A 27116-nucleotide genomic window follows, 5' to 3' on the forward strand; every position below is an offset into this window, starting at 1 on the left:
AAGCTTCTCGACATCCAGAAGCAATACAAGATCATCAGCAACAGGCAGGAGAAGGACTCTGTGGTTGACCTCGCTGAGACCATCATCGACCCCTGATACGCCAACATGAAAGAAGACGACCTGAACGCGTGGGAGGTACCTCTGAATCTAGCCTACATAACCTACGCGGCCAAGGACGCATACGCATGCTATGACATGTACAGGCAGATCTTGGACATGAGGGTGTGTCTGCTTCCCGTAACCGACGAGTACACGGACAGCCGCAGCGTCATGATCAAGCGTGCCAGGAAGGTCTAGATGTTGTATTTTATCCGTTTATAAGCACCTTTATCATCTGAGTGTTTCATGCATTAGCCTATGTGTCGTAATTATCTATTTTGTCCGAAATATTTCTTTTAAGAACCCATTAGCCTGATTGCTTTTTTAGTGGCTATTTGCTTATGTATGTAAACTAGTTCACTTGTCCGTAAAAAAAATAGTTCACTCGGCTGCCGTGCTTTGAATCTCCTTCCTCCCAACATATTCCCCTCCTCAGGTGGACCCAGCAAGTCTCTGAATTTTCTCCCACTTTCTTTTTCGATGTAAACTGAGTTTTCTCCCAGTACTTTCCCCTAGAACCAACTCAACTGTCCTACGTCTAGCCTAAATAATAATAATACCCCACGTACTATTAACTCATCAAATTAAAATGATATTTTATTTCGTAAGTTGAAAGTTCTTACAAAATAATAATAATAATTGTTTATATTAACTTGGCAACTTAACTCCTAGTGATTGTGTACATAAGCTTGCAAAGATTTTACTGACGTGCAATCATGTATTTATGTTTTTATAACATTTCTCCGTCTAGCCCAACATGATATTCTCACCCAGCCCAGCAAGTCTGCGGATTTCAAGAAAAATGCAAATGGGATTTAAACGGGTTGCATAGATGCTACATCATTGTTTCACCCAGCCCACCAAATGGACTAAAAACAAATGGACTGGCTGACATGTGGGCCAGTAGGTCGAAGCCTAAGAAGGCATTGGATTTACTGTTTTGTATGCTCGAGCAGCTCATGTTTCAACTAGGGCTGCCCATATCTTCCATGCTAGGTGGGTTATTCTCAAGAGGAGTGGACTCCGCTCCTCATTCACGAGAAAGGGCCGGTAACCGGGATGCCCAGCCCATAATCCAAAAAGATCAAAGCAAATCAATATAATTAAACAAAACTCCCTCAGGGCTGTTGTTAGTTGGAGGCACTCGTTATTTCAAGCAAGCCATGGATTGATGCTTGTTGGTGGTGGGGGAGTATAAACTTTTACCATTCTATTTGGGAACTGCCTATAATGCATGTAGTATGGAAGATATCGCCATCTCATAGTTGTTTCGTTGACAGTGAAAGTATGCCGCCCAAAATGTTATTCAATCTCTATTTTAAAATCGAGCTCTGGCACCTCTACAAATCCCTGCTTCCCTCTACGAAGGGCCTATCTATTTACTTTTATGTTGAGTCATCATCCCTCTTATTAAAAAGCACCCGCTGGAGAGCACACTGTCATTTGCATTCATTATTATTGATTTATATTGGGTATGACTTGACTGGATCTCTTTTACCATGAATTACAATGTTTAGTCAGTCCTTGATATTTAAAAGTGCTCTGCATTTATGTTTTGCGGTCTCGGAAAGGGCTAGCGAGATACCATTTTGTTATATCATATTATGGTTGTTTTGAGAAAGTGTTGTCATCCGAGTTTTATTATTATCGCTCGCTAGCTGATTATGCCATTGATATAAGTAATTGTGAGACCTAAGTGTTATTGTGAGTATGGTTAGTTCATAATATTTGCTGAAACTTGAATGCTGGCTTTACATGTTTACAACAACAAGAGCAAATAGAGTTTGTAAAAGTTTTTCTTTATCACTTTCAGTTTATCAACCGAATTGCTTGAGGACAAGCAAAGGTTTAAGCTTGGGGGAGTTGATACGTCTCCAACGTATCTACTTTTCCAAACACTTTTGCCCTTGTTTTGGACTCTAACTTGCATGATTTGAATGAAACTAACCGGGACTGACGTTGTTTCAGCAAAACTGCAATGATGTTGTTTTATGTGTAGAAAACAAAAGTTCTCGGAATGACCTGAAAATCCATGAAGATAAGTTTTGGAAAATATAAAAAATACTGGCGAAAGAATCAAGACCAAGGGGCCCACACCTTGTCCACGAGGGTGGGGGCGCGCCCTCCCCCCTGGGCGCGCCCCCTGTCTCGTGGGCCCCCTGACGCTCCACCGACCTCAACTCCAACTCCATATATTCTGTTTCATGGAGAAAAAAATCAGAGAGAAAGTTTCATCGCGTTTTACGATACGGAGCCGCCGCCAAGCCCTAATCTCTCTCGGGAGGGCTGATCCGGAGTCCGTTCGGGGCTCCGGAGAGGGGGATTCATTGTCGTCATCATCATCAACCATCCTCCATCACCAATTTCATGATGCTCACCACCGTGCGTGAGTAATTCCATCGTAGGCTTGCTGGACGGTGATGGGTTGGATGAGATTTACCATGTAATCAAGTTAGTTTTGTTAGGGTTTGATCCCTAGTATCCACTATGTTCTGAGATTGATGTTGCTATGACTTTGCTATGCTTGATGCTTGTCACTAGGGCCCGAGTGCCATGATTTCAGATCTAAACCTATTATGTTTTCATGAATATGTGTGTGTTCTTGATCCTATTTTGCAAGTCTATAGTCACCTATTATGTGTTATGATCCGACAACCCCGAAGTGATAATAATCGGGATACTTCTTGGTGATGACCATAGTTTGAGGAGTTCATGTATTCACTATGTGCTAATGCTTTGTTCCAGTTCTCTATTAAAAGGAGGCCTTAATATCCCTTAGTTTCCGCTAGGACCCCGCTGCCACGGGAGGGTAGGACAAAAAATGTCATGCAAGTTCCTTTCCATAAGCACGTATGACTATATTCGAAATACATGCCTACATTACATTGATGAACTGGAGCTAGTTCTCTGTCACCCTATGTTATAGCTATTACATGAGGAATCGCATCCGACATAATTATCCATCATTGATCCAATGCCTACGAGCTTTTCACATCTTGTGTTTTGCTTATTTACTTTTCCGTTGCTACTGTTACAATTCCTACAAAACTATTATCTTTACTTTTGCCACTGTTATCATTATTATCGTACCACTTTGCTACTAAATACTTTGCTGCAGATACTAAGTTATCCAGGTGTGGTTGAATTGACAACTCAACTGCTAATACTTAAGAATATTCTTTGGCTCCCCTTGTGTCGAATCAATAAATTTGGGTTGAATACTCTACCCTCGAAAGTTGTTGTGATCCCCTACACTTGTGGGTTATCAGGCCTATCCCCAACAGTTTCTGGGTTGTGTGGGAAGGACCCCCATCGCTCACACTCACTTGGCGACGGTTCCAAGCGCCATCGCGAAAAGGGGTAAAAACCGTTTGTATAGCAGGTCTCTTCACCAGTGCCAACAAATACCTTCTGAGATACCTGTAGAGCACCTTTATGATCACCCAGTTACGAAGTGATGTTTGATACACACAAAGTACTCTTCCAGTATTAAGGAGTGGAATGATCTCATGGTGTAAGGAACAGATACTTGATATGAAGAAAGTTATAGCAATTAAACTAAGTGATACGATCATATGCTAAGTTTACGGTTGGGTCTATCCATCACATCATATCCTAATGATGTGATCCCGTTATTAAATGGGAACTCGTTTTTATGGTTAGGAAATCTTAACCATCTTTAATCAACGAGCTAGTCTAGTAGAGGCTGACTAGGGACACAGTGTCTGTTTATTTATCCACACATGTATATATGTTACTGGTCAATACAATTGTAGCATGGAGAATAAACATTTATCATGAACAAGAAAATATGGTAATAACATCTTTATTATTGCCTCTAGGGCATATTTTCAACAGTCTCCCACTTGCAGTAGAGTCAATAATCCAGCTTATATTGTAATGAATCTAACATGCATAGAGTGCACTAGATGCACTTACATATATCCAATTGTAAGTGCATCTAGTGCCCCCTTAGTGGTTTTGGAGTATTGAATACTAATGGGTTAAGGGATTAATGTGTTTGCAAGTGTACACATGAGTTATAGTCCCTGCATATTTGGTTTAACCGAAGAAAGATGACCCCCTAAAAATATAATTTTTTCAAGTGAAGAATTTGGTGTGTCCTTTGAAGAAATTCAAGCGGCACCAAAGGAATCACACCATGAGGATGTGAAACAAACTCTTCGATATTTAGCTCACACACCAATGCTTGGATTATGGTATTCCAAGGGTTCATCTTTTGATCTAGCTGGATTTTCTGATTTTGATTATGCTGGAGATCATGTGGATCACAAGTCAACATCAGTCACCTGCCATTTCCTTGGATGATCTCTTGTTTGTTGGTCCTCGAAGAAGCAGAACTGCGTATCACTTTCCACATCATAGGCTAAATACATTGCTACTAGCTGGTGCATGTTGCTCTTAGTTGCTATGGATGAAGCAGACCCTCAAGGACTATGGCGTCAACATGAAAAAAGTCCCTCTCTGCTGCAACAATGAGAGTGCTATCAAGATCGCTCACAACCCAATGCAACACTCAAGGATGAAGCACATTCAGATTCATCACCATTTCCTTTGTGATCATGTGCTAAAAGAAGATATCATCCTCAACCACGTGAAGACTAAAGACCAGCTTGCAGATATCTTCACTAAGCCCTTGGATGAAAGAAGGTTTTGCATATTGTGGTGTGAGCTAAACACTATAGAGTCTTCGAATGTCCTTTGAAAAGGACACACATCCTAACGCTTATGCATTCTTGATGACCTTGATGCGCAACACACAAAGTAACATATTTCTTCAATCAATGAAGCCTTACCCTTGAAGTGTGAAGAAGTTAACAAAGAATTTGATTCTCAGAACCCTACGATAATTGTATGCGGTGTTTGTAATCAACATAATTCCTATACTATGGGTAATGCCACCACCCTCTTCATGACATTCTTCAATTTGAGTTTTTCATCATTTGCAATTTCATCAAACTTTTCATATTGTCATTTGAGGTTGTTCTCATTGCTTGAGCTAATTCTTCCTACTATATATATATATATATATATATATATATATATATATATATATGAGTTTTTCATGTACTTAACAACATTCACATATTGCTAATTCTTCAAGTTGATTTCTTCGCCTATGTGAATGTGATCGAATCTGCTCCCCTCTATCCTAAACTCAATCCAATATATTCTCAAATTCTTCATGTGTGTTATAATTGACACCGTTCAAAGTCTTCAATGTATCCTTGTCAGCTGAAGAATTTGCAAACACACTTTTAAAATTTTCAAATCCAATTTTTTGTGGTTGCCACAGTAACTTCATCCCGCGCATCCGACGTGTGGCTAAGAATGTCCAAAATGCATGCATGATGCGTGTCACTCAGATGCAAATCGCTAGGCGCTTATCCGTCCAAAATCTTCAGACTGTTCGGTTTTTACCGCGCCTATATAACGTCTTGACCCCGTCAAACCTAACTCACTTCGCTCCCTCACCCTTGTCACTCTCACTCTCAAAGCCTAGCACCGCTGCTGAAATTCATCACCGTCAGAGAAGAAAAGCTTCACTGCCTTGCCTTCTTCGTCGACGTACTCGCGTCGGCTGCAGATTTCTTCACCTCCGCCGCCGCCATAGCTATTTTTAGTCACCGAGCTAGGGCACGAAAGATCTGAGCTGGCGATTTCCTTCGCCTCGTCGTCCAGTTCATCACTAGGTTAAATTAAAATTTATTTTTACTGCCTAGCTTGATCTTTCCAAAACCAATATTTCTTCAAGTGTTGTTTTTCTTCAAGTTTCCAATTCTTCAACACTTCTCTTTGCTCAGTCTTGGTTATTTCATCTAAGTTATGTTTTACTTCAAGATTCCTCAGTTCTGCAATTGCTTCAATCTGTACAACTGTGGAACCTAAGTCAAGAATACTTAGTGAATTTCTTCAAGACGATAATGGTCAATTTCTTCAACTAGATTTATTTTTGAAAAACTTCTGAGAACGCATATGACCATCCCCATTTCCCTCGCAACTATACTTTGTTCACATGTACATATGTATGCTGATGAATCACTTGGTTATCATCAAATTAATTCATTTCCAGTGTTGCTTAAGGAAAATATTCAAACATCTTCTGAGTCCTCAAAAGTTCAAAAACCTCAGCTGAAGAAAATGGTCGACAGCAAAAGGCCTCAAAAGGATGGAAAGAGAAAGGAGAACACACTACCTTCGAGATCCTCGATGACATCTATGTAGGATATTATACTCCTAATGAAGCAGTTCATGGGAAAGAAACAAAGGAGCAACGCAAGAAGCCCATGCAGAAAATCAAACACTGATGGGCTTATGAGTGGAGGGAGTATAGATATGTTACTCCCAAGTACATGAAGAAATTCACAGTCAAGCCTCTTTTTAGCAGACCTCCTCTTGCAAACTGGACAAGAAGCCGATCCCACTAGCATTTGGAGAGGTGTAGCATTTCCTAAGGAATGGGCAAGGCATCAAGCAAAACTACAAAAGCAAGCCAGAAAGCCGTTGAAGAATTCAACAGGGCTACAAAAGCTTCAATTGAAGCAGGTGGCAATGGTAATGCCAGTGCTAGTGCTCCAAAGTGGACTATGCAAAATAAGCCGACTCAGAAGCCAAAGCCCTTGGTTACAAAGGCTTCAACACCAATTACCTCAACTGCAGCAAGGTCATCAGCACCTCCACTAGCCACAAGTTCCTTAGTGGCAGCAGCTAAAGCTTCAACACCAGTTGTGCTCTCACCATGCCAATGCTTTGATGTGAGAGCATTGAAGGCCGACTCAAATGGATTATTTCTTATAATATTTATCTACAAAGAGCCAATGTCAACAAATTGATTATGAAGCTGGCCTATTGGCCCGGATTTTTCAGAAGAGGTGCCCGGATTTTTTATGTTGCCAAAATTTGAACATATCTGCTAAACGAGATTTTCTATGAGATCATGGACATGCATCCAGGAAGAAATGACAAGGACTTAAGGATGATCAGGTGCCAGCTCAAGAAAACTTTTAAACCGGAGCACAACCTATCAAATATGTTCTTGTGTTTATTTTGCAACATAAGTTTACCATGGATAAATCCAAGCTAAACTGGGGGCTAATGTCGGGGATATACCCCGCGGTGTAATCCGCCGGATGTATGACCCGGCTGGAGCTTGGCGACTCACTAGCGACCCGCCCGGACCTGGCGGTTTACGGGCAACCCGCCTGAACATTGTGACTCACTGGTGGCCCGGCAGGCGGGTCAGACGGATGACAAGGCCCAAGGCCCAGAAGGCCAGCTCATGCTATGGTGGGCCGGCTTAAGAGGAAAGCGTAAAGAATATTCCCTTACAAAGGAAACACGACTAGGACTCCACTTGTAATAGATTAATCCTAATCCTACTTGGACTAGTCATGTAAACCGCCCCTTCAACTTATATAAGGAGGGGCAGGGCACCCGAAGAGGGGGAGAATAATCTCTAAGGCTAGACACAACTAAAGGGGAGCCGACTTATGCGGCGACTCCCTCATGAGCATAATGAGACCTAGCCACAAATAGCATGTAGGGCTATTACCGGATGATGTTTCCCTGGGCCCGAAGTTGTCTAAATCCTTGTCTTGTGTGCTGATCCGCCTCGCGTCTCTCATACCGATCAACCCCTCTCAAGCTACCGCATAGATGCGTTGGCCTCACGACTAAGTCCTCACACTAGGACATATGCCGTGACTATTCCACGACAACAACATAAAGAATATGCAAGGGCAACAAAGACTATTTCGGCTGAAGAAAGTGCTAGGACAACTGCATCAGTTGCGCCTAAGGTAATTGCTCCATCGTTATCCTCAGCAGCAACAATACCATCAAGATCTTCACTTGTGAAAAAAATTACCCTTCCTTCTGCATCAGAAGTGAGCAAGACCAAGATTGCCGAGAAGGAAGCAATTAAGAAGAGAAAAGCTGCAGCGCCTCCTTCTACTGAATTAGTGAAGAAACTAAAGACGGCTCCATTGTCTTAAGTTGTGCCCATTGATGCAATACCTTTGGCCTCAGTGCCCCCCACCCAAAACACTGAAAATCTTCAAATTGTGCCATATGGAGAAGAATATACTATACCATCTGATGGTGAAGACACCCACTCTGCTGCTACCACAGAGCAGATGGATGAAGAAATCAAGGCTGAGGCAAATGCTTCCCCTCCTTTGGTATCATCAAAAAAGCCACAACCAGTCTAAGTGACTAAAGAAACTGCCGAGTCATCTAAAGGAGATGAAGAAACTGAAGAGGACAGGGATATTGTTGGCTCCACAATGCCAGTTATTCATGATGAATTTTGGGATGCAACTCATCCAAATTCTCCCATCACCATGCCTCTCACACGAGTGCCTCGGTCGCCTGCTCGGAATGAGAAAATTCACATTGGTTCTGAAGAACGTCAAACTTCTCTTCAGACCATTACTAAAGAAATTCTGGATGCATTAGCTGAATAAATTATGCAACAAGATTTGACCATTGATACAACTCACCATTCCCCTCAACCAAAAGAATATATGAGATCCAAGGATACAAAGACTGTGCTGCTGGCGAATCCTAAAGAAATTGCAAAGTCTAATGCAATTGCTGATAAGAATGACTCCACAGGCTCTCTAAGACCAATATTTGATATGAGACCCAGGAAGATAAATCTTCAGCCTGTGTCCTCAGTGCCTAAGGTGGGCAAAAGCATCAGGAGACCTTAGCTTGATAATGCTGCATTCTTTGGGGAGAAGAATTTCTTCATTGGTAAGTCGCCATATGACTCAACTAAGATAAGGCTTCAACGCTTCTGGACCAAGACACAGATGAGTTTTTATTCCTCTCTGTTGTTTGACAAGAATAAGTGATACGTCTCTAATGTATCTATAATTTTTGATCATTCCATGCTATTTTATTATCAATCTTGGATGTTTTACAATCATTTTATAGTCATTTTATATCATTTTTTGGTACTAACCTATTGACATAGTGCCAAGTGTCAGTTGCTGTTTTCTGCATGTTTTTTACATCGCAGGAAATCAATATCAGATTGAGTCCAAATGCCACGCCAATTTACGATAATTTTTTATGGGCCAGAAGGAACACAACAGGCCCTGGTTGCACCTGGGGGAGTCCCGAGGAGGGGACAACCCACCAGGGCGCGCCAGGAGGCCCAGGTGCACCCTGGTGGGTTGTGCCCACCTCGGGTGCCCCTGGACCAACTCTTTGCTCTATAAATACCCCAATATTCCAGAAACCCTAGGGGAGTCGATGAAATTTTCATCCAGCCGCCGCAGAGTCCAGAACCACGAGATCCAATCTAGAAACCATCACGGAGGGGTTCACCACTTCCATTGGTGCCTCTCCGATGATGCGTGAGTAGTTCTTTGTAGACCTTCGGGTTCGTAGTTAGTAGCTAGATGCCTTCCTCTCTCTCTCTCTTGATTATCAATACGAAGATTTTCGAAAGAGAGGGGAGAAATCAATCACATGCGTGAGCGGATCGAGCTATTATATAATAAGTAATGGCTGAAAAAGCTATTCTTGGTAGATCCACTTGTCAAGGCGCGGAAAGCCGTGTCTCTTGGAGATCCATATGATGTAAGTCTTTTGGCGGTGTGTTTGTTGGGATCTGATGAACTTTGAGTTTATGATCAATTATATCCTTTTATATCCATGAAAGTTATTTGAGTTCTTTGATCTCTTATATGTGTGATCTCTTATAGCCTCGTATTTCTTCTCCGATATTTGGGTTTTGTTTGGCCAACTTGATCTATTTATCTTGCAATGGGAAGAGGTGCCCGGTGGTAGGTTCGATCTTACAGTGCTTGATCCCAGTGACAGAAAGGGAACCGACACATATGTATCGTTGCTACTAAGGATAAAAAGATGGGATCCATATCTGCCGCAATATATAAATGGATATTGTCTACATCATGTCATAGTTCTTACTGCATTACTCCGTTTTTCCATGAACTTAATACACTAGATGCATGCTGGATAGCGCCCGATGTGTGGAGTAATAGTAGTAGATGCAGGCAGAAGTCGGTCTACTAATCTTGGACGTTATGCCTATGTAATGATCATTGCCTGGATATCGTCATGATTATTTGAAGTTCTATCAATTGCCCAATAGTAATTTGTTCACCCACCATTTGCTATTTTTCTCGAGAGAAGCCACTAGTGAAACCTACAGCCCCAGGAACTTCTTTCTCATATATTTGCCTTGCGATCTACTTTTTCCTCGTGTTTATTTTCAGATATATTAAACAAAAAGTACAAAAAAATACCTTGCTGCAATTTATTTGTTCCGTGATCTATTTATCCCATCTACAAATTTACCTCACGTCCTTTGCCTATCTTGAGGCGTCGTACCCCGGAAGGGATTGACAACCCCTTTAACACGTCGGGTTGTGAGGTGTTGTTCTTTGTGTGCGGGGGCTGTTTACGTTTTGTTTCTTGGTTCTCCTACTGGTTCCATAACCTTGGTTTCATATCTGAGGGAAATACCTACCACCACTGTGTTGCATCATCTCTTCCTATTTGGGGAAATACTGACGTAGCTTCAAGCGACATCAAAAGTAAAATTTGGCGTTGTTGCTGGGGAGGATCTTCAACATAACCAGGTTCCTAATCACAAATCTCATCTCCTTGCAATTTACATTATTTGCCTCTCGCTTTCCTCTCCCCCACTTCACAAAAATTTGTCGTTTTATTCGCCCTCTTTTTTGTTCGCCTTTTCCTCGTCAGATCTCTTCTTTGCTTGTGTGCCATGTGTCTTCTATTTGCTTGCATCTTTGCTTGCTAAGTATCTCTTGATATGGATCCTCATCCACTTGCTAATCTTTTTAAGGATCCAATTGTCATGAACAAATTGCTAGTTATTTGAGTACACTAGATTATCTTTATGAAGTTTTGCTTGAGATTCGTGAATCTGAAAATTGTGATGAAGAAATTTATGAAGTGATTCATGATAGCTCTTTGAATGAAAAGCATGATTGCAATGATTTCACTATAAATTCTATTAACATCAATTGTGCTAATAATATGCAAAACCCAAGCTTGGGGATGCTAATTTTGCTATGTCCGCTACTTATTCTAATGATCATGATTGGGGTGATTCTTCTTATGATCTTGAAAATTTATTTAAGCCTCATGATGAATATGATATTGATAATAGTGTTTGCAATAATATTGAAAGTTGGTTTGGAAGAGTGTCAACTTTAGATCCCACATATTTGGAGAGTGTTCAATCTTATGAAATTTTTGATAAAAGTGGGTTTGGAGAGGTCATGACTTTAGTTAATGTTAATCCCACTATTTTGGAAGAGTGTCAACTTCGCATGCATGTGGATCGTGTTGAGAATATGTTATGCGATAACTATATTGTTGAATTTTCTTATGATCCTACATGTAATTATTATGAGAGAGGAAAATAGGGTTGTAGAATATTTCGTATTACTAAATTACCTCTCTTCATGTTGAGATTGCTATTGTCTCTTTCTTCTTCCTTGCATATGCTAGTTTGTGCTTGCCTTGATAATTTATTTTCTTATAAGATGCCTATGCATAGGAAGTATGTTAGACTTAAGTGTGTTTTTCACATGTTTATGATGCTCTTTTTGTGTTTCAATTCTTATCTTTCATGTGAGCATCAATAAAATCTTATGCCTAGCTAGGGGCGTAAAACTATAGCGCTTGTTGGGAGGCAACCCAATGAATAAAATTTATTTTTTATTTTTTGCTTTCTGTTCTTGAGTGTTAGCACAATTATGCTACTGATATGATTGTGTTATTTTTTTAATTAGTGTTTGTGCCAAGTAAAGTCTTTAGAATCTTCTGGGGTGATAGTTGTTTGATCTTGCTAAAAAGGACAGAAACTTTGCGCTCACGAAAATCATTATCATAAATCACAGAAAAGAGATTTTGCCCTGATTCTTTGTGAAGAAGATTAATATACAAATTATGCTGGTCTTCCTAATTTAGTAGAAGTTTTGGAGTTACATAAGTATTATGAAGTTCCAGATTACTACAGACTGTTCTGTTTTGACAGATTCTGTTTTCTTTGTGTTGTGTGCTTATTTTGATGGCTCTATGGTTTTCTTTGATGAGTTTTAGCCATGGAAAAGTTGGAATACAGTATATATAATACAAAAACAAAATAATAATTGGTTTTACACAACACTTATAGTAGTGGTTTGCTTTCTTTTACTAACGGATCTCAGAAGGGTTTTGTTGAGTTTTGTGTGATTGAAGTTCTCAAGTTTTGGGTTATCTTACGATGGATGAAAGAAGGATAGAAGAGCATAAGCTTGGGGATGCCCCGGCATCCCAAGCTATTATCCAATAATGAGAAACCAACTAAGCTTGGGGATGCCCCCGAGTGGCATCCCCTCTTTCTTCTAACGACCGTCGGTATTTTACTCGAGACTATATTTTTATTCGTCACATGATATGTGTTTTGCTTGGAGCGCCTTGTATGATATGTGTCTTTGCTTGTTTTATTTTGTGTTTTGTCATCAATCCTTGCTGCACACACCTATTTGAGAGAGCCAAAATTATGTCATGACTTGTTAGAATTGCTCTCCATGCTTCACTTAAATTTTTATGAGCAATGGACTTGCTCTAGTGCTTCACTTATATCTTTTGAGCACGGTGTGCTTAGTATTTTTGAAGGAACGCTCTCTTGATTCACTTAGATTTATTTGAGAGTTAGTAAAATTTTGAAGAAATTCTCTCTTGCTTCACTTAAATTATTTTGAGAGAAAGAAAATATGTTATGCTCATGATCTTCACTTGTTTGAGCTTATGAAAAGCAACACATGAAAATTAGTCCCAAAGTGATAGATATTCAAGAAGGATAAAGAAAGAAAAAAATTATATGTCATGAAGATCATTGGACAAAATAAACTTGATTCTTAGTAATAGTTTTGAGATATGATGATGTGATATGTGAGTTATGTTGATGAGTAATTGTGCTCTAGTAAGAATATTGGTGTTAAGGTTTGCGATTCCCTATGCATGCACGAAAGTCAATAATCATGCAATGAAAATTATATCCTACTTGTGGTGCATTATTCGGTGTTAATTATGCTTAATGCTTGCTTATGAGATTATTCGTTTCTTGGTTGGTCGCTTCTCAATCTTTTTGCTAGCCTTCATTTTGCACCAAGTATGACCTCTACTTGTGCATCCAAAATCCTTTAAACCAGTTTTGCCACATGAGTCCACTATATCTACCTATATGCGGTATTCTTTTGCCGTTCTAAGCAAATTTGCATGTGCCATCTCTAATTTTCAAAATGAACTTCTCTTTTGTGTGTTTGTTTCGCTCGCGGAACGGTAACGGGTAGCTAATATTTTCCATGCTAGATGTGTTATTCTCACGATGAGTGTTTATTCACTTGTCATTGCACGAGAGTAAGGCAAAGGTATTAGGGATGCCCAGTCCCGAAATGCAAAAATGAATTTACTTTATGTTGTCAAATAATAATTCCTTGGAAAGTGTTGGTATGGAGGGCACCCGTGGATACGGCTAGCCATGGAAAGTGAAAGTTATGGTGGAAAAAGGAATAAAATTTATTTTCTGTTTGGGAATCACCTATGATATATCTAGCATGGAAAGTGTTGGGATGCTCCAAGTCATTTTCTTTGGTGGAATGGATACACCTCCCAAAATGTTTTTATCTCTAATTTTTCGCTTTGAGCTCTGGTACCTCTACAAATCCCTACTTCCCTCTGCGAATGGCCTTTCTTTTACTTTATGCAATTTTTATTTTTGAAATTGAGTCTCCATCCTCTCTTATAAAAGCACCAACTAGGGGACAATATGATCATACTTAAGTATTGGGTGTAGCTAATATTTGAGTGTGTTTCATGAATGGATCAATGTTTGAGCATGATGGGCTAGGGATAACTTGTTTTAGCATTGATATTTTGAAAGACATGGTTGCTTGTTGATATGCTTGAGTATCTAAATTATTATGTCAAAACTAGACTATTGCTTTGAATCACATAAAAGTCCAAATGTACATGCTATGAAGAAAAGAATATGATATGACATTGATAAACAACACTCCACATCAAAACTTCTGTTTTATCACTTACCTACTCGAGGACGAGCAGGAGTTAAGCTTGGGGATGCCGATACGTCTCCAATGTATCTATAATTTTTTATTATTCCATGTTCTTTTATTATCAATCTTGGATGTTTTATAATCATTTTATAGTCATTTTATATTATTTTTTGGTACTGACCTATTGACATAGTGCCAAGTGCCAGTTGTTGTTTTCTGCATGTTTTTTACATTGCAGGAAATCAATATCAGATTGAGTCCAAATGCTACGCCAATTTACGATGATTTTTTATGGGCCAGAAGGAACACAACGGGCCCTGGTTGCACCTGGGGGGAGTCTCGAGGAGGGGACGACCCACCAGGGCGCGCCAGGAGGCCCAGGCGCGCCCTGGTGGGTTGTTCCCACCTTGGGTGCCCCCTGGACCGACTCTTTGCTCTATAAATACCCCAATATTCCAGAAACCCTAGGGGAGTCGATGAAATTTTCATCCAGCCACCGCAGAGTCCAGAACCATGAGATCCAATCTAGAAAGCATCACGGAGGGGTTCACCACTTCCATTGGTGCCTCTCCGATGATGCGTGAGGAGTTCTTTGTAGACCTTCGGGTCCGTAGTTAGTAGCTAGATGCCTTCCTCTCTCTCTCTCTCTCTCTCTCTTGATTATCAATACAATGGTCACTTGGAGATCCATATGATGTAAGTCTTTTAGTGGTGTGTTTGTTGGGATCTGATGAACTTCGAGTTTATGATCAATTATATCTTTTTATATCCTAAAGTTATTTGAGTTCTTTGATCTCTTAGATGTGTGATCTCTTGTGGCCTCGTATTTCTTCTCCGATATTTGGGTTCTGTTTGGCCAACTTGATCTATTTATCTTTCAATGGGAAGAGGTGCCCGGTGGTGGGTTTGATCTTACGGTGCTTGATCCCAGTGACAGAAAGGGAACCGACACATATGTATCATTGCTACTAAGGATAAAAAGATGGGATCCATATCTGCCGCAATAGATAAATGGATCTTGTCTACATCATGTCATCGTTCTTATTGCATTACTCCATTTTCCATGAACTTAATACACTAGACGCATGCTGGATAGCGGTCGATGTGTGGAGTAATAGTAGTAGATGCAGGCAGAAGTCGGTCTACTAATCTTGGACGTGATGCCTATGTAATGATCATTGACTGGATATCATCATGATTATTTGAAGTTCTATCAATTGCCCAACAGTAATTTGTTCACCCACCGTTTGCTATTTTTCTCGAGAGAAGCCACTAGTGAAACCTACGGCCCCCGGGTCTTCTTTTCTCATATATTTGCCTTGCGATCTACTTTTTCCTCGCGTTTATTTTTAGATCTATTAAACCAAAAAATACAAAAATACCTTGCTGCAATTTATTTGTTCCGCGATCTATTTATCCCATCTACAAATTTACCTCACGCCCTTTGCCTATCTTGAGGCGTCGTACCCCGAAAGGGATTGACAACCCTTTAACACGTCGGGTTGCAAGGTGTTGTTCTTTGTGTGCACGGGCTGTTTACGTTGTGTTGCTTGGTTCTCCTACTAGTTCGATAACTTTGATTTCATATCTGAGGGAAATACCTACCACCGCCGTGCTGCATCATCCCTTCCTCTTTGGGGAAATACCGACGTAGCTTCAAGCGACATCAACAAGGTTTTTCCTCATTGCCATATTCCTCATGTGGATATGGAGTCCATCCCCTGCTTCAGCCTAGTGCTGTCAGTTCTTCACGAAGTAGACATGCTTAGCCTTTGCTCAGATATATGCGATTGGAATGAAGAACTCATTCTACAATTGTATGCAACCCTGCATCTGTCTAGTGAAGTTGAAGATATTCACTCTTGGGCTCTAGACTGGATGAGTGAAAACACTCACTACAAAGCTCTAGCTGATGAATTACTTTGATCTCTCCCTGTTTGATCCACCTCAAGAGGATGCCAAACGCATCTATGAAGAACCAGAATTGCCAAACCATCTGATGCAAGTTCTGATGAATCCCATTACTTAAGGAGAAGCTCCAAGAACCACTTTTTTGATGAAGGATTTGTTGTTTGTGCCTCACACTGTCTATCGTTTGATTTGAAGCTGTATGCTCCTTGGATCATGAGATTCATCAGATCCAGGACTTCAATCAAGTACAAGGCTGATAGTTAAAATCATCTCAGCTACTTGCCAGACGTCAAAATTCTTCAGAGCACCATTTCATCAGTTCATGGAAAGGGCAAGGATGTTATGGATGAAGGAATTCATTCCCTTGATGGACAATTTCGTCAACCAGCCTCACAGTCAACGAGTGATGAAACTACAAGCTAAGACACAACATCAAATGTCTCAAGGAAAAATTGTTGAAATGAAGCTCCTCATGTTATGACAGACCAGGAACTTCTTATTAGTCCGCGCCAGAAGGTGGGCATGAATCATAACTGGGTTAAGCGTCGGCTAGTTGCAATTCTCGCCAACATGATAGTGATGCAGAACTCGGTGCGCAAGAACCACTACTATGGCCATGAGATCTTTGAGCGCAGTTGGGCCATCCTTTCACATCTGAAGACTGCCGAAGAACTTGCAGAAATGGATTTCAAACAAGACTTCAGTTGGTCGATGCCGCACACTTAGAAGTTCAAGAAAGTTCAACTTCCTCATCTAGTACCAAGCTCAGTGTCTTCTTCATGCTCCACTGAAAAAAATGAGGATGTGGAAGACACTGTTGCAAGCCATCTACTTCACGCGACCCCAACAACGATGCTGGCGCTCCTCCACCCTCTCCATGATGATATTCTTTAGGGGCGCTAGTTCTCAGCTTCGTCTCCTTTTGGTCATTTGATGACAAAGGGTGAGAAATTTGATTTAGTCTTCAAGCGGGTCTTTATTATATTAGTCCGTTGTTTTTTTGGTTAAGTTACAACTCTTGGTTCTTCTGGTGTGTTCTATGATGAGTTGTAACTTAAAATTGTTGGTGGTCTGACGTGTTTGAACACTTGATCTGCATGTTTTATCCTCAATGCTATATATGTGCATGCATGTTGTATTTTGTGAGACACCAATTTTCATCATGCATTTCAGTTTCTTCATATCATATGATCATGCATGATCGGATTCCAAGATATAGTAGGAGATCTCCACAATTTCAATCTGCCATGCGCATTTGCAATCCAAAGCAAATTCATCATATGCACATCTTTAGGAGGAGTTCCTCTATATCATGTAATCAAATTCTTTATACTCTGCTCTTATACTTCCATTATGTATCCCCGATGAAAACTTATAATTTGTCATCAATCACCAAAAAAAGGGAGATTGTAAGTCCATCTAGTGCCCCCTTAGTGGTTTTGGAGTATTGAAGGCAAATAGGTTAAGGGACTAATGTGTTTGTGAGTGTACACAAGAGTTATAGCCCCTGACGATTTGGTTTAACCGAAGAAAGATGGCCCCTAAAAGTATATTTCTTGAAGTGAAGAATTTGGTGCGGCCTTTGAAGAAAGTGATGTGAAGAATCAGAAGCTTGAAGATTTTGTTCTCGTAGTTTCTTTCTTCTTATTTGAGTCATAGGAAACACCGTACTATGAAAGGGGGTCTAGGTGATACATGAATCATATTTCCGGAGTGATGCTCAAAACCTATACAAAGCCTAATTCTTTGAGTGAATACTTTGGAAATCTCCAGCAGTGCTGACGAATTTGTCAGACACAGAGACGCAGTTCTTCTGCTCGCTGATGAATTTGGTCTGACTGTTAGGATTTCACCAGAGCAGTCTGCCTAGCATGAGGAAATTGAGTGCCTAGACGAATTTGAGAGTCCAAATTCCAATTGTTGTTGTGTAGAGTGCCATCTGTCGAGTGAATCCTTATCCTGACAATGGTCATCTTCGAAGGGGCATTTATGACAATTCATGTCGGGTTGCCCCTGGTTATTAGCCGTCCCTCACAACCACTAGTTGGTTGGCTACTCTAGAGAGAAATTGACACATGTCATTTGAGAGCAACCCTTCCTCTGACGACTTTGTGAGAAACCCAAGTGAGGAAAAACCCAACCAGAGCCAAAGTGATTGAGCATCACTGAAGAGTTTGATCTGTGTGATCCGACGCCTATTACTTTTGAAGACTGTCATTCTTCTAGACAGTTAGGCGTCATGTTCTGAGCACCCAAGAGTAATTGTGGCATACTGGTGAACAAGTCTATGAAGGTTTTAGAAGTCTACCTTGAAGACTTATCACGAGTGATTGGGCGAGGTCTGTTGTGACCTTAGCTGAAGAGGAAAAAGGTGAAGACTTAGTGTCTTTGGAGTTCATTCTCAGCCGCTTCAACCAGACATACAATTGATACAACAACTGGAACTGATTTATGAAATCATCGTGTCATCACCAAGCCTACCTGATTTCAAATTCCCCAACCCTTTACTTTCTGTTATTCCGCTGTTGAAGAATCTGTGATCTACTTTTTGAAGAATTTGAACCAAAGACTTTCATCATGTTGTCTTTCATTTCTTCTGTTCATCTTCTGTATGCCTGAATGCTTGTATGATTGCACGTTTTTCACTTGCATCTATCTTATATGTATGCTTTATGTTTATGTGATGAATTAGTGTCGCTACTGTTTTTATTTCTTCACTTTGATCTTCGTCAAATTCATCAGAGTTTGATGAATTTCTAAAATTCTCCCATTCACCCTCCTCTGGGACTAAACCCGCGCTTTCACCAACACATCTGCGAGCCATCAAAATGGCCCAACAGACCTGACACAATGCTCGGGCAGATAGAGCCATTTGTTAGTGACCATATGAATGAAACCCTCAACCCCAAGGCCTCCAGCGCCTTACCCCTCCAGGTGTTTATCATCGGTGCATGTGACGGTAGGGTTAGAAGGCTATTGCCGGTGTCAGTGGCGGTGGCCTACTTTGACACGCAGGCATGACCAGGTGACATAGCTGGGGGTCTACGACCGCTGATCAAGGCGGTAGCCCATTAATCCCACTTTCGGGGTATTTGGCGGTAGCAAAAAGGTCAAATTTGAGTAAACATTGAAACATTGTCAGACCAGTTAAATATTGACCACGAGGCTAAAACTGTCAAACAATTATTTTGGCCTGCAAAGCTGACCGTTGCGTGCACCCTCCTATTAATCCGTTTAAGTCTTGAAAAAAATCCCCCCAAATCAGGGAAATCAAATTGTACTGGAATAGGAGCTCATTACTACCTTCCATCTTTTAATTACGAGACTCTTATTTTTGTTCCACCGCCATTAAACTTGTAACCAAATTAACCCCCACCCTTCCAAAAAAGAAAAAGAAAAACTCATCCTTCTCTTCTTTTACAGCGGCGATGTCGACTGCGGATGGTCGAGATGCAATCTAAACAACACCCAACCATCAACGGTCCGAGGAGCCCAATATAACAGCGAAGGCGGGGCAGTCGAGTACTCCAGTCCACCTCCGTTCTCTGTTTCAGTGTCTTGTTCCCTCTCCCCGATCTCGACTCCTCTAGGGGTCGTCCTCGTGCACTCCGCCGCCGCCAGATCGAGGCACGCTCTCTTTCTCGCTCCCCCTCTCCTTTATCACCTGCAGAATCGAATCGAACCGAATCCTCCCTCCATTCACCCCCGTTGCTGAGGGATCACGTGCCGTGCGACGGCTCTTCGCTCGATTCCGTGGCGCGCTTGCGTGTGAGGTGGCTGACGCTGGGTTGCTTGTTCTGATTTTGCAGGTCGGAGCTGGGCTTTGGAGCAGCCATGGGTTCAGACCTCAGAGGTACTGTTTCATACCAGCTTTTCCAAGGCAATGGGCTGCTCGCTGTTAGTAATTCAGAGTTCAGACTCGGGTTTTCTGTAACTACTACATGTGCGATCTGCATCGAAAGGATTGTGGCTTCGACTTGGTTCGGGGAAACATTGATCTTCGTGTTGATATGCACCAGTTGGCAGCCTTTTGGTTCAATTCTTATTTATACTTGCCAGTGATACTGGTTTTTGTTTTCTTTCTCGATCCTTGACATATTTGACTTATAGACGTAGATACATCCGTTTGAGGGACAATTAATATGGGACGGATAGGCTTAGCAAGATCATGGTGATAATGTCCATCATTGACTATAGGATACTGTCCCTTTTTCTCTTCTAGATAGATCAGCTTGGTTATGTTTTTTTTTGTTGCATCACCACTGGAAACAATTGATTTCAACCGCAAGAAAAAGGAAACAGTTGATTCGCTACCAGCGTGACTTCATGCCAGATAACAGATTCTTATATTTTGTCGGAAATGTTAACGCCCACACGTGTGGGCATTAGCCAACTCACCCACACGTCTCCATCACCGTCCAGTAACTTCTGCATGAATCTTGGCACGAATTAGCTGATTTTGTATACCACCTAGGACAACTCGCGTGTGTGGTGTGTGAGAGAGGTCGCCCACACATCCGTTTTACCACACGGAGGGGCCGGTGTGTGGGCGTTCAGCAGTTCGCGCCACACGCCACTTTGCACGCACACACAAGGGCTAGTGTGTGGGCATTTGCCATCTCGCCCACACGCCCGTCTCCTCTCCCACACCCAAGCTGCTAGTTGCCATGTGTTTTCGCAGCACACATGGCAACTGCCCCTAGTGTGCTTTATAAGCAGGTGGCAACTCTCTTTTTTTACCCGAGTGCCATGTGTTTTTGCAGGGTACACGGCCACTGCCTAGTGTGCACGTAAGCAGATGGCAACTCTCTTTTACCGAGTTGCCATGTGTTTTTGCATGGTACATGGCAACTGCCCCAACGTGCACGTACATGGCAACTGCCCTAACGTGCACGTAAGCAGATGGCAACTCTTCCTTTTTACATGGCAACTGCCCTAGCATGCTTGTGAGCACATGGCAACTCTCTCAACTGCCTAGTGTTAGTATGTGGCAACTCCTAAAGTTATGAAATCATGGCAACTACATTAGATCAGACCATACATGGCAACTGCAGTTGAGCAACCATGGCAACTGCAGTTGTCCGACATGGCAACCGTAGTTCAACGACATGGCAACTGCAGTTAAACGAACATGGACGAGGGTCTGGACCATGGCAACTGCGGGCGCACGGTGGGCGTCACGCGTGGCGTGCGGGACCAGGAGGGTACGAGGCCTGACATACGGGCGTGTGGGCGTTATCAACTTCGCCCACACGCACGCGTGTGAGAGGGTTCAGGAGGAAAAAAAAGAGGTGTGTGGGCATTAGTTGTTTTGCCCACACGTAGGTGTGTGGGCTGGTTGCTGTCCATGCCACACGAGGCATGTGGCACAACTACCCGATACACCACACGTGTGGCAGTTATCGGGACCCTATTTTGTTTGGCGCCTTTCGCAAACTTGTACAAAAAACAGGGCAGCCCGGTGCACTTAGCTCCCGCTTGCACAGGGTCCGACCACTTTGGGTCTAATGTACGGAGTCTTTCCCTACATTTCTGCAAGAGGCTGTTTCCAGGACTTGTACAAAATAAAGAGAAATCTGGCATCTACCAGATGGCTTCCCTGATCTTCATTGTTTAGTCATGCCTTCAGAAGTTCAGAGTATAATCATGCTCTGTGTAGTTAGCAATTGCATGGGAGCCTGCTAGATGGTTTTGCTGTATGCTCCAATTAGTAACTTTTCCTTTTATTACCGACAGATGTATGTGTTGTTGGGGTTGCACGCACCCCTATGGGTAGTTTCCTTGGTGGCTTGTCTTCCTTGCCTGCTATGAAACTTGGCTCTATAGCAATTGAAGGTGATATATCAACATTTTCTGTATGTGTACCCCAGATGGTATATTTTGTTCGGTTTGGTAACATCATAATATTAAAATAACTACTGGGGTGATCAGCTGCTCTGAAAAGGGCAAATGTCGATCCATCCCTTGTGCAGGAGGTCTTCTTTGGCAATGTCTTGAGTGCTAACTTGGGGCAAGCCCCTGCAAGACAAGCTGCTTTAGGTGCAGGAATACCAAATACGGTTGTTTGCACCACAGTCAACAAAGTTTGCGCTTCTGGCATGAAAGGTTTGAATTCATGTGACCAATCTTGTATAATCTGCGTACTCGGTTTCCTGGAGTGAACCAGTTTTTTCTGACCATGATCCTGATTTGATGGTTTTCTTTCCTTTCTACAGCGACCATGTTTGCTGCACAATCAATTCAACTGGGAATCAATGACATTGTTGTGGCAGGTGGGATGGAAAGCATGTCTAATGCTCCGAAATACATCGCTGAAGCTAGGTCAGCCAAGTGTTCTTCTTGTTCTGTCTTTGTGTAGTGCATAACTGAAGTATGATCTTAATTTTTGAATTGCATATGCTAACCATACTAGGAAGAATACAATATCAAGATATCTGTTCGAAATTTTGTGTCAGACCTTAAGTTTAGATTCCGTTTCCTGTACCTACGTGCTGCTTCATGCATTCATTAATAACATGTTTACATTATATTTTGTTCTTGGATCTTGGTTAACAACTTAACATGGATTTAAAACTTCAGTTGTTAATGTATGGCTGTTTACATATTGGTGACAACTTACTGATTTGTGCAATCAAATGCAGAAAAGGATCTCGCTTCGGACACGACAGCCTCGTTGATGGCATGCTTAAGGATGGCCTTTGGGATGTATACGGCGATTGTGCCATGGGAGTCTGTGCTGAGCTTTGTGCTGACAATCATGCCCTGACGAGGGAAGACCAGGTAACTTGCCACAATTGCGATAACACCTTCTGATGTAATTATATTTCTTATATTTGTCTAGCACCAAAAGGGCACATATTGTCTTAGTTGTTACGTATACAGATTCAAGAGTGGTGAATATTAATATAAAATACAGAAGTGAACAAGCAATCGGTCTTTCCAGTGTGAACTGATCACTGACATTATCACTATTTTCATTCATGTTGATTGTTTTAGATCTTGTTTCTCGTACATCATCATGTGTGCTTTAGAGCAATTGCTGCTATTCTAATCACTGCCAGTGTCTATTATGTACTATTAGTTTATACTACTAGTCAGGCATTAGGCTTCAATTTTCTAGTGGGGGTGCCCACATGAAATTCGTAGGGCAGTTTGAGTAAATGAGCCTTCCGTTGCTTGCTTTGGACATGATTTCTCGGATTTTGTTTGTATGCTTGCTTGAGAGATGGTATATATTGATTACATATCATCATATAGGTTGGTATTCAGTGCAGAACAATATGCTTTGCACCTTAATCACTTCGCAATTGCGGTTTCTTATTGCTAAGAAAGATGAGCCTTGCGCATGGTAGAGTATCTCCATTTGTGTCCTGGAGGCCTGGGTTTGAATCAGCCTCATTGCAAAAATAAAATAAGGGGAGTGCTGCCTAGAAATTCCCTTCCCCATAATGTGTGGGAGATTTCGGTATTGGGTACTCCCTTTTCTGTTTTATTGTTGTCGTCGGTGAATTTGATATACCAGTGTTAAACCTGTCTGATGTCTTCAAAATCTTCTAAGGTTCACCATTCTGTTCTTCTTACATTGCAATCCATTTATTTATTATTCGTGACATTTGAAATTTTTATATTCCTATGTAGGATGCATATGCTATTCAAAGTAATGAGCGTGGAATTGCTGCTCGTGACAGTGGTGCTTTTGCATGGGAGATTGTTCCGGTGATTTTTTTTTGTCTCTCTCTTTTTTTTGTTTCTTTGACAAAGTAAGAAACTGTTTCTGTATTTGTTCCCCTAATGTTCTATGTCCTTTCATCCAGATTGAAGTTCCTGTTGGTAGAGGGAAACCTGCAGTACTTGTTGACAAAGATGAGAGCCTAGACAAGGTAAATTTTCTAATAAGATGGCACAAATAAGCTATACCCCATGTTACTTAGGTAACGGTAGTTATATCTGATTATAAACAAGCAGATTATTTGGGGCAGCATGTATCTGGTCCTAATGCAGTGCTTTCACGTACTAGGCTAAAAAAGTACTAATAATCAGTACGTATTATGTTGTCGGTAAACATGTCAATGGTTTATCTTCATATAGTTATCTGCAAGAAGGGAAATATGTAGTTTGCATTTATTTGTATCTTGTAAATAAATGTCTAGGCTCTCATCTTCATCATATAACTACTGTGTGTTTCGTAGTTTGACGCAGCCAAGCTGAAGAAGTTACGACCAGCATTCAAGGAGAATGCTGGTACTGTTACTGCTGGAAATGCTTCTAGTATAAGGTACCTGCTTATCATTTATTTTATTTACAAGCCCTTTGAAGTCCTTCTGTCACATATCGTTTTCAAACCATTGTATGGATTCTGAAAGATGTGGTTCTCCTTCTTTCTTTCTGTTTTGACATTTTATACTTAGTTCTACACTATGCGTTTCATTTGATTTGTGTTATTGTTGTCTTCTGTAATACCATATTCAACTGTTGTTTGTTTCCAAAGTGCTACTCCTGTTTAACATTTATACTTGGGCTGCTCAGAATGTTTTTACTTCAGCCCAAGAGATGGTATATTTTATTTTGTATTTATATCTGAAATTGAATCATTTTCAAGAAAAAATTGTTGAAGTTCCTTTTGTGTATTAAACTTTTCAAGAAAATGCAAATGTAGCGTCTCGATGCATTGCTTATTGATAGATTAGGAATCCTCATATAGTCATATTCATTAACTGCCCTAGAAAGGCCAATCAAGGAACGGCAAGATAGAAACTAAATATCTGCACTGACTGTCATTGAAGGGCATTGTATGTGCTCCCTCCATCTTCCTGGTGTGTTTGTTTATGCACTGAAAAATGTGATGCTTCTGCACTGAGTAACATCTGTTTCTTTTGAGTGGAACAGTGATGGTGCTGCAGCATTAGTATTGGTGAGTGGGAAGAAGGCTCAAGAACTTGGATTGCAAGTCCTTGCAAGGATTAAGGGATTTGCCGATGCAGCCCAAGTAAGCTACAGTACCCATTTTGTTTATCTTAGCCAGGAGTAGAGTACAATTATAAGCAAGTGCATATAATTATGTAGGTTCTGGAAGGTTATAGGAGTCCGTCTTTCTCGGAATACTTTTATGTAATTGTGAGCAGTGAAGGTCATTTGCTGCCAAAATTGAATCCCATAATGATATTTTTCAATTCCCATGTTATGCAGGCTCCTGAACTATTTACCACTACCCCAGCACTTGCCATACCGAAGGCTCTCACAAATGCTGGCCTAGAGTCCTCTCGTATTGATTTTTATGAAATCAATGAAGCCTTTTCGGTATCTCTTGATCATTTCTCTTTATTTCTTAGTAATTATTTTTATTTTGCAATGGTATTTATTTTTATTTCTAAAAACAGGCTGTTGCACTTGCAAATCAAAAGCTTCTCGGAATTCCTTCAGTAAGTGCTCCCTTGTGTCAACCAAAATTACGTTTGCACCTGAAAATAAGTCAACATTCTTGCCAGGAAATAAATCCCGGTTACTAAAGGTCGCTATTAACCAGCAATAGTTATTAATCCGATCATCAGATGATAGTTAGCACAACCTCTTTCAAAATGTAAGACGTTTTTTGGTTTTGCATATGGGGCATAAAAAATGTATTCCTTTTTGTTACGGAGGGTGTACTTCCCATGCTGACAACAGCTTTGCTTGCAGGAAAAGATAAATGTACATGGAGGAGCTGTATCTTTAGGACACCCACTTGGGTGCAGTGGTGCTCGCATTTTGGTCACCCTTCTCGGTGTAAGTTCTTCCTTGAGGTGTTGTTTTGCATTATCAGTCTGTTTTTCAGCATGGATCCTATTTTCTAGCAGAAGCTATTTCATGAGTAAATAATGATATCAAGTAGTAGTAATCATAGGAATAAACATCTTATATGCAAAGTTAACATCTTGCCTGCAGAATACCACAAACAATAAGGGGTAAGACATTTTTGTTACAACTATTTGGGCATCGTTGTGACTCCTTTTTGCGTCCAAAGTATATGCAGAAAGGAGTTTATTCTGTAACCCGTACAATTGTTCCACATTGAGACTTAGAAAGGACATGTGAAAGTTATTATTCCATGATTTCATTTACTATGTTTCCAGTGCTTCTATCCTCACTTGTCCAGTTGTTGTCAGCATCTAAATTAGGTCATCGTGTCTTCAATGCCCGTTTCTCATACTTCTTGTAAAATTAAACTAAGCAATACGGGTTCGTTCTTCTCAATAGGTTCTTAGGGAGAAGAGTGGCAAGATCGGAGTTGCTGGTGTCTGCAACGGCGGTGGCGGTGCATCTGCGCTCGTTATGGAGCTGGCGTAAGGAGCTCTGACACCAAAGATGGAGCCTGCATGTAAAATTCTATGTACTGTATTTCATAGTGCTGTGTCAGATTAAGTAATTGATTAACTTAGAACTTGTGTGCCGGTTTCTGATCTTACTCTAGATTGTTTCAATTTTCTTTTCTGTTGTAGCTGTTTTAAGCATTCTTGGTTTAATAACAATAATAATAATTGTTGCAATAAAGCATGGTTGTGCTACCAAAGGTACTCTCAGAAATCGGTGGTTTTGTCCAATGATTCAGTTAAACCTAATTTTGGAAGAAAAAGTATCCTCTACCCTCTCTTACCACCTGCGCCCACAACCTGCGCGATTCATGCCAAAGAGTCAATTTTTTGAAATATTTTTAGATCCAATTCAATTTTGTGCCGAAGTTTCAGAAAAGGGCCTATACATTTTCACCCTCGAGTGCTCAGTTACCGAATAAAATAAATAAAAGAGTGCTTAGTTACCGAGTTTTTATCTTTCCTAAGGCTAGTCATAGTGGAGAGCAGGTGTCATGCATATCGAGCCAAGCCTTTTTTGTTCCATGACTACGTCCGGGGCTGGGGCGTCATAGCTGTCATGGCCTAGCCAGGGGCAGCCTAAAATTGGCTGCGAGGACGATGTAGATGCGGATCCAAAGACCCGGCTCCTCATGCATTCGGCAAATCGGTCCGATGGGATCTCATTCATGCA

At 41.1% G+C, this 27116-nt stretch overlaps 1 protein-coding gene across 1 annotated transcript; it reads left to right on the top strand.

Annotated features, from left to right (window-relative positions):
• Nucleotides 1-18947: 18947 nt before the first annotated feature.
• LOC123114758 (acetyl-CoA acetyltransferase, cytosolic 1) lies at nucleotides 18948-26643 on the top strand. Its single transcript, XM_044536180.1, has 15 exons — nucleotides 18948-19056; nucleotides 19487-19724; nucleotides 19907-19950; nucleotides 21834-21932; nucleotides 22029-22202; nucleotides 22313-22418; nucleotides 22739-22877; nucleotides 23736-23813; nucleotides 23912-23977; nucleotides 24287-24372; nucleotides 24984-25083; nucleotides 25284-25394; nucleotides 25475-25516; nucleotides 25773-25859; nucleotides 26331-26643. Exons 1-15 carry the CDS (start codon nucleotides 18948-18950, stop codon nucleotides 26418-26420), a joined length of 1569 nt encoding a protein of 522 aa, XP_044392115.1. The 3' UTR covers nucleotides 26421-26643.
• Nucleotides 26644-27116: the final 473 nt, after the last annotated feature.

Source organism: Triticum aestivum, chromosome 5B, assembly GCF_018294505.1.
Source record: "Triticum aestivum cultivar Chinese Spring chromosome 5B, IWGSC CS RefSeq v2.1, whole genome shotgun sequence".
NCBI classification, from domain to species: Eukaryota; Viridiplantae; Streptophyta; class Magnoliopsida; order Poales; family Poaceae; genus Triticum; species Triticum aestivum.

What these genes read in the sequence shown, in the direction of transcription:
- LOC123114758 (XM_044536180.1), top strand. Translation starts at nt 18,948, where the DNA reads ATGCTCGGGCAGATAGAGCCATTTGTTAGTGACCATATGAATGAAACC. An exon ending in TGGCTCTATAGCAATTGAAG is followed by an intron (nt 21,933 to 22,028) that starts GTGATATATCAA and finishes TGGGGTGATCAG; the next exon opens with CTGCTCTGAAAAGGGCAAAT. An exon ending in AGCTTCTCGGAATTCCTTCA is followed by an intron (nt 25,517 to 25,772) that starts GTAAGTGCTCCC and finishes CTTTGCTTGCAG; the next exon opens with GAAAAGATAAATGTACATGG.